Source organism: Condylostylus longicornis, unplaced genomic scaffold (genome assembly GCF_029603195.1).
Source record: "Condylostylus longicornis isolate FDR11 unplaced genomic scaffold, ASM2960319v2 ptg000848l, whole genome shotgun sequence".
NCBI lineage: Eukaryota > Metazoa > Arthropoda > Insecta > Diptera > Dolichopodidae > Condylostylus > Condylostylus longicornis.
In genome coordinates, this window is record NW_026578790.1 from 7,676 (window position 1) to 19,440 (window position 11,765).

The following is an 11,765-nucleotide window of genomic DNA, read 5'->3' on the forward strand; positions in this document are numbered from 1 at the left end:
TTAATGAACGGATTGTTTTGGGATTGTAGAGATCTTCATGGGGAACTTTGGCTCCAGAAGCCGCTAACATTTTGAAACGGGTGTCAATGAATTGTCGGCACTGTTCTGTATCCGCATATGAGATAAAAACCTCTTCCTCAGACGCATTGCCGTCTTCTGCAGTCGTATGCCCACAATGTGAATGCGAAATAGCTAGCAGGGAGCACAAAAACATCAATGTGCTTCTCATCTTGCTTGATTCTTCTAAATATGATTGAATGACTTTGAGCAGTATCAGGAATGCATCACACAACAAAGCAGACCACCTGTCTTTATAGGTGGGGAAGTTGGAGGCATAGCGAAAAAACCCAGAGAAAACTCAGGGAGGGGCTTCTTTTTTTTTCTCACCAGTTGCAGTCAGGAACACCATGATGAAAAAAATTTCATTCTTCAGGTTGCGCTGTCCGCTTTGAGCCTCTTGAGATGTTTCCGGTGTTTTTCTGTTAATTCGGCTTGAGAGTTGAAAGCCGGCAGATAAGATGGCGTCGGCGCGTTTTCGCTGAGCCAGTGCTCAATCGCAGAAAATCTCTCCATATCATCGTCCTCGGTCCCGATCTTCTTTCGCCTTCGATTTTTTGGAACTTTTTCTGGTTTTGGTTGCTTTTTTTTCGCATTCAAATTGTTGAGAATTAATTGATGAATCAAATCATAGATGGCAAATTCAGTGTGCCTCTGACTTTCTTCATTTGATGGAACTCCTTCGATGAAATCCATTAGCTCTCCCTTGCAACCAGAAGTCGTGGTTTTCATCTTCAGTTGCTTTAATTTCTCCAGGCCTTCCCTTGCTCCCGCTTAGTATGACTTCCACACTTCTAGACTTAAAATCCTGATTTGTTGAAAGCAGTATCACTCGACTCAACGCTTTCGCCACGCGAGGTGCGTGAATTTCAACGGCTCGACGGAACTGCATGAGAGAGTTTTTCCGTTTTAGCTTCTGCTCTGCGCACCTGTGTGTCTTTCAAATCCTCCAGTTGGTTGGCTTCTTTGCAGCCTTCTCGCAGTTCGGTGAATGCCAACTCCATCGCTCGACGAATTGAAACGTTCAGAGAAGACGGCCCCTGATGCGTGCGTCTTATTCAGAAGAGTCAGGGCTTCAACAATCAAACTGACTCTAACGAAAGATTTTGAGAAAGTTCCAAAATCTAATTGAGAGGATTCAACATCTAGAATCATGAACAAATCGGTCCAGTTTGCATGTGAAGATCTGAAGACTTCACTTTGATCGCAGAACTGAGAATTCAGCCTGGATGTAATTGGTTCGATTTGCACCTACTCGAAACGCGTTAATCTCTTGATCGATGGAATCCGATTCATCTGGACTGGCCTTCTTTCTATCAAGCCAGAATGGAAACGGAAACTCTGATTGAGGTGATGACAGCTGAAGGAGACCAAATTTCCCGTTTCCATCGCTAAAAAAATTCCTACGAAACGCCAGTTGAAAACGAAACCCCTTTGGCAATTCCTAACCGTATTGCGTGGGTCGTCAGACAAACGAGAGCGTCAGTGATGAGCGGAGCACCATTGACTGATCGCCACAGCTGGAACAAGATCTGGAATGATTCATAGAGGAACCCACCCACAAATGAGCCCTCCCCATCGTCTTGTCTTCTTCAGCCGGTTTTATTTCATGGAGATTCAGGGAGGCATCATTGTCACGGCAGAGAATCAGATCAACATGAATGGTCGTGCCGTTCCTTGTTAAATGCGAGGAGCTCTCCCCCAGCACTTCCACGAGATGGTTGAGACCACAGAGAGATCGAAGACGCTTCATCACCTCCAAATGTTTGTTCTCGGTCAACATGCGAGAAGCATCTGAGACAATAACGATGAAACGCCGGAATCCGCCTTCCTCATCACCTGGTTTTGCACCTGTGAGCTGGTCGCTGGACCAACGATAGATCGGATCAAAGCACGTGGATTGATCGCCCTCGTCAGCATTTAGCAGTACTGCTTTTCTGGATATATAAGCTAGTGTAAAGTGAACCTGAGAATGCAAATATCAGGAGTTCAAAAAGTCATCGTAGATCTTACTTCAGGGTTGAGTAGCGCGATCAGCGCAACGTAGCCTTTAATTCGGTCATCGAAAGTGCATCGACACGTTAGCTGTAGTAGCAGCACTGCGTTCGGCCTGATGCTCGCTGCCTACATCGATTCCAACGTGAGTGCTCCAATCTGAGCGTTTCCCATCATAGCGCTTATGGCTGATGTGAATTCGAATGACTGGGGAGCGTGTGGTAGAGTTCTCACTCTCGCAGCCGAATTTCCTGGTTGATCGAATCATAATGTAACTTGAAGCTCCAGAGACTTGAAGATGAAACTACGGAGACAGAAACAACTCATGTCCCTATCCCCGAATGATGACACCTTTCAATTTGAAGTCCATTTTCGCGGTTCCCGATAATCTCGCTGAATTCTAAGAGAAGGGCTCATGGACTGACTGAGGTAACTCGAACTCACAAATAAAACCATTTTCAAACCCAACCCTGGCAACAAGCATTGAGATATTGGCTCTTTGTTGTTTCCGTTTACCAAACTTTCCCGTAGCTAACGGGTTCTGTGACGTGGTCCTATTCGGCACGAGCCCATCGTCACCATCACTGTAAGTCCTCTTTCTGCAGAAACAGCGCTTCATATGGAGGGTCGATTGTCTTATGCCTACGATGACCCAAATAAGGTCCCCAAGTGTTCAACGGTTTCCTCCGAAATCCCACAACCGTTGTCATTCACCTCAACACGCAACGTGTTCAATGGGTTCTATGCAGAATTTGTCTCATCCGCTTTAACTCATCAAGCCTTACAATCAGATCTTCATTGAAGGGTTGCTCCACAACATCGAAGATTTTTATTTCAATTCTTTTGATTGGCTGGTCGGCTTCAATTCTATTACCGCTTTTGTGCAATGGAGGGTTCACAGAGACGTCTCTGCAAGCATCAATCGAGTTTTCTGCCAGTTCCTGCGCCATACGTATAGAACGTTTTTCATTGGACTTTGACTCGCCTTCACTGTCATGAGAAGGGCATCTTCATCAGTGAATCCAGCCAGCGAAGGGCAATTATAGAATAGGTCACTTCCTTTCTTCTGGTTTTCTAGCATGGGAATATTTTTTTTTTCTCTTGTTTGGCCAGAAAACACGAAAATAAAATAGTGTCAGAAGAATTGTGCCCACTTTCATCTAAGGGAGGTGGCGCTTCTCAAGGAAGGTAAGTTTTATGGTGGTGTATGCAACAACTTTCTTTTGTTTTCTGCACGCTTTTCCTACAACTTAGGCGGCGATTTTGCCACTGGAACAATGGGAGATGAAATAGAGAGAAAACACTCGTTGAAGGAGCCATCAACAGTTTTTGAGGCCTTCAAGGCTCTTTCAACCAATTTCCGAGGTGAGTCGGTCGTCGTAGGCACCCGAATGATTTCTATCAAATCAGAGTACTGCAGAAGAGTCACATCGGTCCATAGCGTTAGTGAATGGATGGAACTCAATGAAAAATTGCTCGATTCGCCATTAGCAGGCATCGACCAGGTAATTGAGAAGCAATCCGAATATCTTCCACTTTTCTCTAGTTCGCAACAGGAACGGTTTTTGGGGTATGCAGCGGAATGGCGTTTCGCCGGGCACTCCAGTTCACAGCGCTTCTCGCTGGGTAAGCTTCTTCTCAGCCAAGCAGCGTCAGGTTTCACTGTTTAGGTTTGGCTTTATCTCAATACAAGTTCTGGTAAGACCTTTGATACGTTTCGCCTTCATCTTTTCATGTTAGCATTACTATGGCTACGTCACTGTTGACTGGAAAAGAATTGAATCTGAATTCACCAATCGCTTGGATCTCAACAGAGACGGCAAGTTGGATCAGTAAGCGACTTCCAAGGCGGTTATTTGTCACTGCATGTCTTGCAGACAAGACTTGGAGATTGCAAAGAGAAAACTTCTTCGTGTTCTGACTTGGGGAATTCCATGTGAGCTGGTTGCAAAATTCAGTTGACAGGTTTTCTTGTTTAGCTGCGGGTGGATTCGCTACCGGATTCATGTTCGGCCTGAAAAGCCGATTCTTTTGAATTCGGCGCATCTCCAGCTTCATAGGGTAAATAGACCGTTTAAATCTTGTTGGATACTTTTTCAACATTTGTGAATTCTGCTTCAATTTTGAATTGCAAGAGCACAACTGGAAGCCACTCCACTCTTCCTTGACACCAACAAATCCGCACCACACTCTTTCCACTACCAGCAGATGCTCAGTAGACCATCCTTAGGGCCTCGTCCTTCATTATCGCCTCGAGCGTCCCTGTTGCCCCAGCCACCCCAAGGGCCCAGAGGTTCATGGAGGCCCCCCGGTAAATTGTCAAGCACCACTCAATCCAACTGTTCCTTTTTCGAAGGTCCTTCAGCTTCGGGTTTGCGTCCTCGACCAAAAGCGTCGCTTCTCGGTGCGTCAGTTATTTTCAAGTTCTATTTATTCTTCTTCGGCTGCAGTCAGGCCTGGTGGATCGATGATACCCGGTAACAACAAGATGTCTTGATGATACAAACACATTTCGCAGGGCAACGTGGACCTCGGCCTCCAAGTCCTTCGGGACCCTTTGTCCCAAAGTCACCCTACACACCCCCCGTGGCATCATCAGAGCCCTCTGTTTCTCGCTCGATTCGTCCGTTTAGGAAAATTTCAACTGCGAGCTCAATCGTAAGACGCGCGTCTAATCGTCTGTCTGATTCTCTGTATTTCAGCAACCGGATGATGAAATTTCGGATCTTCCTCCGATCGAGCCGCCAATTAAAGAAGAAAGTGAATCTGAATCAAATCCAGAAGCACCTGATGAACTTGTTGTGATCCCGAGAGATACAAGCAATGAATTGATGAAACCACATAAAAAGGAGAAAAAAGAAAAAAAAATTCACGACCATGACAAGGCTCGAGACAAATCTGACGACGATGAAAACGCTCGAGTCAAATCTGAAGACATTTGCTCATCATTTCTCTTTCCTTTTTATCCTCCTTCTTCTTATTCTGGATGCAGAACAATTCCCATGAAACGATCTTTCTTCTTCCCATCTCGTCGGTCTTTTCCCATCCATGTTCGAGCGATTCATCCCACATTAGTTCCAATGCTTTCTGGCAGAGCGTTGATGCGCTCATCTCCACCGATGGGAGCACCGTACGAAGAATTTCCACCAAAAGCCCGCGAGTTTTCTTCAGACGCAGACGGTAGAAGCGATGTTGAGGAACTGGCAGCTACTCTGCGAAGCGACGCAGCAATTGCGGGAACAGCTTTCGCACACATGGAGAGCGCTTTGGCACTTCAGAGCAAGCAGATTCAGCTTCTAGCCGGACCCCTGAGAGTGAGTGCAATATCGAACAACACGCGACCATGATGTCCTTCCAGGAACTCCAGCGGCGGGCGGCTCTTCAAGACTCGCAGATGCGGAAACTAAATCAGAAGAAGAACGAGTTGGAATCTCAATTAGTTGCAGCACGTCGAGCGCGCGTTGTTGATCAGAGTGTTCTTGATGAATTGCTGAAACGAGCAGAAAGACGCCTTGCAATTGCAGTCTCAACTGGAGAAAGAGTTGGAGTACGGGTGCTTGATAGAACGCCAGGAAGCTTCTTTGGTTCAAAAAGAAGAAGATCACACTTGCGGAAAGACAGAAAGATGAATGAAAGCAGTTCATCCGATAAACAGGAGAATTTGTCAACAGATCCAAGAACGAAACTCAATTTCGATAAGGAGAAGAAGTCCCAAACAAAGGAACGTCTTTCAGATGGAATCGAAGCGGATCGGTCAATCGAAAAAGAGTTCAGGACGAGTGGAAAGACTGATGTTAAAGCGGTTGTTGCAGAAAATAACCGATTGCACAACACTGTTGCAACCCTGGAGAGAAAGTTAACCGCTTCGATTTCTGAGTTACGAGTTTTAGCGATGACGCAAGCGCGAGCCCGAGAAGACCTTGATGCAATTGGATTTTCAAGACGCGAAACAGAATTGTTACAAACAGATAATGCGAAATTAAGAAGCGAACTTGAAGTCGAGAGAGGAAAGATGAGATCGCAGGATACAAGACAAGCAATTCAGCGAATAGAGCAAGAGATTCCAAGGATTGTTACACATGGAGCACGGGAAGGTGGTTTATCTGGTAGAGGGTTCGAAGATGTTGCAAGTCCTGGAAGAGGGAAGGAAGAATTTGTTGTCGAAACCTATCGATCACGTGGAGCATCAGCTGAGCGACGAGAGGCAGAAGAAGCGTTAAAATTCGAGCGACAACGACAGAAGAATGAAATAGAATCTCTTCTTGAAAAAGCAATTGCGAAGGAGGCTTCGGTGAAGGATTCTGATATTGCAGCTTTGAAGAAGAAAATTGACAATCTGGAGCAAATGGAAGTTCAATTAAATCGGAATTGTACGAATTCAACGCGACGAATCCTCGAATTATTGAACAGCTCAGAATCGTTTCTGGCGGAGCTCATGACGAAAACCGGGGGGGGGACAATTGCAACGCGAATAAAGCCGTTCAGAGAAATGCCAGACTTCGCCGACCCATTGCGGTCGGTTTCGCTTTGTCATGAACAAATCGAAGAGGGCGTGTCTCAATTCGAGTCGGCGATCCAACAAGCAAGCAGGCTCTTGAGCGCGGTGGCGTCAGCAGGAACAGCTGAGGCCCATCTTGAAAGTTTTCAAGGAGCGATCGCAGCAGAAAAAGCCAGGGGAAGAGAAATTGAAGAAAAATACGAAACAGACGCTCAACGGCATCTCGCTAAGGTGGAAGAACAAGCGCGTATAATTGCGAAGGCGGGCCAGGAAATCGATATTCTAAGAAAACGAAGTGTTCGTGCGAATGATGCAGACAGACTGGAAGCTGAACTGATCGAAATGAAGGCGGCCAGGGATGCGGCAACACGACGGATCGAAATACTGACGAAGACGATTGAAGACAATTCCGCTGAAGCAACAAGCAGATTTGAGGGAGCAAGGCGGCACTTTGAACAAGCTGTGGGTGAGCGTGATGCATTGAGAAGAGAAGCTGATAGTCTGATCGAAGACAAAAGAAAGCTTCAGAACGATTTGACGGCCGTTACAGATCTTTTGAGAAAAGCAGAAGGAACCATCGTGGATCTCTCACCTGAGAATAGAGATCACTTTATTGACGTGCTTGCGTTAAGGGCAAAGTCAACAGATGCCCAGATAGCAGTGCTGAACCGCCAAGTAGAGACAATGAGAAGACAGCAGGCAGAAGCTGGAGCCATCCGAAATCAGTTGAAGGGAGAAGTCGAGGAAGCACGAGGAAAACTCAAAAAGATGCAGGAACTGTTCAAGCAAGTGAACAGAGAACTCGACGGTAAGATATAAGCTTTTAAGGAATTATCTCTGCTTCCTTCAATTTAGAAAAAGCGCGAGAACTGGGAGAAGAACGAGCGGAGCGCGCAGCAAGGGAACGCTTGCATCAGGAGACACGTCTGAGAAATGATTTTGTTGAAAAGCAGTTGAAGGAGCACGTTAGGACTATCCAAGAGAAAGATGCGAAAATTCAAGAAATAATGGACAATCGAGAAAGATTTAAAGAAGCCCTACGCGTTGTTGGAGATAAATATAAATCATTGGAAAAACAGCTGGAAGGTAAGAACTTCCCTGCTGTGTTCACGGTTCCTACTATGATGATGTCAGACTCGGAGAATCTTCTATTGAAGGAGAAAGCAACGACGTCAAGACTGGCCGAGATTGTTGAGAAAGAAAAAGAAAATAACTCAAATTTGAGCAAAGAGATGGATCGCCTCGATGAAGAGAGATCGACACTCCGAGATCAACTAGACAAAGGGGACTTAATCCTGATGAGGAGGTGCAATCAGGAGAAAGTATGCCATATGTTATTTATTTCTGGTTAGGGCCGCTGAATTGGAAGAGGCGACAGAACGTCTAGAGAAAAAAAGCGATGAGCTGAAAGAAGCAACAGCAAAATGCATAGAATTGGAAAAAGAATTAGTCCAATTAAAACAAGAACTCGAAGACAGCAGAAGCTCTGAAATTTTAAAAGATGAAGTAAGAGTCAATAAAAACGGACCGCTGAATTCTCTGTTTTAGAGAATGTCTTTTGCTGAGCGTCGACGCACATTCGACAATCAGTCACATCGAAACCTCAAGGGCGACCTTCAGATTGCGCACGTAAGAAGCACGAAATTGGGATTGTAGTGACGTTGTTGCTCAGAATGAACTCATTGAAGCAAAGCGGGAAGCAGAGGAAGCAAGGCGTGCTGTGGAAGTGATTCGAATAACAGAATCTCAGGCAAGAATGAAGTCTGATGTGGCTGAGAGAGAAATTAAGACAATGAGTGGGGAGATTGCAAGACTGACTGCCGCGTTACAAGGGCAGAAAGGACTGAGTGAGGAATTGAAGGCAAGACTTGAGATTTTTGAAAGAATGCAAGACACGTTTATACATGAGACTGTTGCCGCAAAAGAACAAGCTGCAAAAGCAGAGGGAGGTTTAACGGTGAGTGATGTTATCAAATGCAACGAATTTCTATTGGGGCTGATTGAAGGATTTTGGAGATCGAATGGCAGAAGTGATCAAAGAAAAAGACGACGCTTTAGCAGAAACGCTTCATCAATGTTTTAAGCGCGAACAGGAGTGGAAGACAGCCTACAATTCAATGAAGAGTCACTTTAATTCATTTCTTGATCAACTGAATGCCGCTGGAATTGACGCTTCGGAGTATTTATCGCCAGAATTGATGGAAGGTCGAGTAGAATTAGAGGCACTCGGTGAAGAATTTGCTAGAAGTGATGAAGAGCGACGAACGTTTTCATTGGGGGGAGTTTCATCCGTTGAAGCTCCTCAAATCATCGAAAATCCAGAAATTGAAACACGACAAGAAGTTTATCAGAATGCTGAAAAGCTTTCATTCCAAGAGGAAAGTCTTGCAAACATGATGTCTTCTGAAGAGAGGCCTCCATTGCAAGAAGAAACTCTTTCAACAACTCTCTTCAGAAAGATGTCTTCTGAAGAAAAGAGTCCACCAGAACAAATTCCTTTGCAAGAAAGAAGTCTTTCAAGAAAGATGTCTTCCGACGAACAGAGTCCACCAACACAAATTCCTTCGCAAGAAAGAAGTCTTTCAAGAAAGATGTCTTCCGAAGAGAAGGGTCCACCAAGACAAATTCCTTCGCATGAAAGAAGTCTTTCAAGAAAGATGTCTTCCGACGAACAGAGTCCACCAACACAAATTCCTTCGCAAGAAAGAAGTCTTTCAAGAAAGATGTCTTCCGAAGAGAAGGGTCCACCAAGACAAATTCCTTCGCATGAACTTTCAAGAAAGATGTCTTCTGAAGAGAAGGGTCCACCAAGACAAATTCCTTCGCATGAACTTTCAAGAAAGATGTCTTCTGAAGAGAAGGGTCCCCCAAGACAAATTCCTTCGCAAGAAAGAAGTCTTTCAAGAAAGATGTCTTCCGAAGAGAAGGGTCCACCAAGACAAATTCCTTCGCATGAAAGAAGTCTTTCAAAAAAGATGTCTTCCGAAGAAAAGAGTCCACCAGGACATCTGACACCAAGTCGAGAGAGGGGAATAACAGAAGGCAGCGAACTAGCTGAGAAGATCATTCGTCCATCCGAAGAAAGAGTTCGAGACGTCCGATTGACACCTCAAGTACAGGGGTCGCTTCCCGATGAACTGGCGAGGGAGATTTCCCTTCATATTGGAAGACTTGGCACACTCCACCATGAAAAACTTTTGGGTTCAGAGCGGCGGTATCACATTCAAGGAAGACTGCGGTTTCGGCCAAAACGTTTTATTCACCAAGCCAAGCATTGCTGTTGCAGTGAAGAAGGTTTGGAAGGAGCTTTATCGAGTGAAAGTAGCGTTGAGAGTGATGAAGGTCATTCCTTTGGTGGCTGTGCAGCTGGTTGTGTTCATTCTTCGTTTCATTGATTTTTTATTTTGAACAGTCCTGAAAGTCGTATTCGCATGCGCATGTCGATTCCCATCCAACACCTTTCCCTCCATTTCACTTTCCATACGTTTTCTATCCATTGGCGTTCATGAGTCCACAATCTTGCGATGTTGTCGTCAACAGTGATGAGACAGGACGTTTCTCTTGGGCTAAAAGTGTTCCTATTGAAGAGCAAATTGAGTCCCTTTATAAGAAAGTCGAAGTGCGAGATCCCGATCAAAAAGAATTTCTTCAAGCATTCAGCGAAGTCTTACATTCTCTGACCCCGCTCTTCAAGGCGGAACCGAAATATCTTGCTGTTCTTGAAACAATTGCTGAACCAGAGCGTATTATTGTCTTTCGCGTTCCGTGGTTGGATGATCGCGGACACCAGCGTGTCAATCGAGGGTTCCGCGTCCAGTTCTCCTCAACTCTAGGGCCCTACAAGGGCGGGCTTCGTTTTCATCCAACTGTCAATCTCGGTGTTATTAAGTTCTTGGGGTTTGAGCAAATTTTCAAGAACAGTCTAACGGGACTGCCAATGGGGGGAGGGAAAGGCGGGTCTGATTTCGATCCTAAGGGAAAGTCAGATAACGAAATACTCCGTTTCTGCCAGAGTTTCATGACTTCCCTCTATCGCCACATCGGCGCAGACACAGATGTTCCAGCTGGTGACATCAATGTGGGGGGTCGGGAGATCGGATATCTGTTTGGGCAATACAAGAGGTTGATGAATCAGTTCGAAGGCGTTCTCACTGGGAAGGCTCTTAACTGGGGAGGGAGCTTGATCCGCCCCGAAGCTACGGGATATGGTGCCGTGTACTTCGCTCAAAACTGGTCAGAGGACAACAACGTTCCCTTGAAGGGAGCTCGTTGTTTGATTTCTGGATCTGGAAATGTGGCCCAGTATACGATCGAGAAGCTGATCCATCTCGGAGCTGTCCCCTTGACGATGTCCGATAGCTCTGGTTACGTTTATGAGCCTGAAGGATTTACTCCAGAAAAGTTGGAGAAAATGATGGAGATCAAAAATGTGCGAAGAGGTCGTGTTTCTGACTACTGCGCCGTAAGCTGGGAGCGAATGGTGGTCTGGTCATCCGGCTTGTCTCTGTAGGCTTTTCCAAGTTCGAAGTTCTTCACAGGGAAGAGACCTTGGGACATCCAGAATGTGAAGTATGCGTTTCCATCTGCTACCCAAAATGAAATCGATGCAAGCGATGCGAGGATGCTTGCAAAGAACGGCTGCCTCTGTGTTGTGGAAGGCGCCAATATGCCATCAACTAATGAAGCCATCGATGTTTACAAACAAAGTGGCATCATTCTATGCCCTGCGAAGGCTGCTAATGCCGGAGGTGTTGCAGTCTCGGGACTGGAAATGGCCCAAAACTCGATGCGTACTGCATGGACCCGAGAAGAAGTTGATGAAAAACTGAAAAATATTATAAAGTCAATCTATGAGAACTGCAAGGAGGCTGCAGCGAAGTATGGTCATCCTGGAGATATTCAAATGGGCGCGAACATAGCAGGATTCCTGAAGGTTGCAGATAGCGTCATTGAGCAAGGTTGCGTCTAGCGGCTTTTGTTTTCCATAGTGATATATAATGAATAATTATTTGCGACGGCCAATCACGGCTGAAGGTTCTAGTAGCTAGTGTATCTATTCTTTCTTTGGTTTCCGATGTCCTGAAAGTTTTAATGTTTGTTTGCATAGCAATAAATGCAAATTATCGTACGTGTTTTTTGAGTAATTAAACACCTGAAAACAAAAATTTCTCATGAAGATCTTAATGATTTCCGGATGATGTTGCGCATCGGGCTT

General features: G+C 45.4%; 1 protein-coding gene across 1 annotated transcript; it reads left to right on the forward strand.

Moving 5' to 3' along the window:
• The first annotated feature begins 10,055 nt into the window (after positions 1-10,055).
• Positions 10,056-11,519, forward strand: LOC129618374 (NADP-specific glutamate dehydrogenase-like). The gene is made up of 2 exons (XM_055533128.1): positions 10,056-11,012; positions 11,061-11,519. Exons 1-2 carry the CDS (start codon positions 10,056-10,058, stop codon positions 11,517-11,519), a joined length of 1,416 nt encoding a protein of 471 aa, XP_055389103.1.
• The last annotated feature ends 246 nt before the right edge of the window (positions 11,520-11,765 follow it).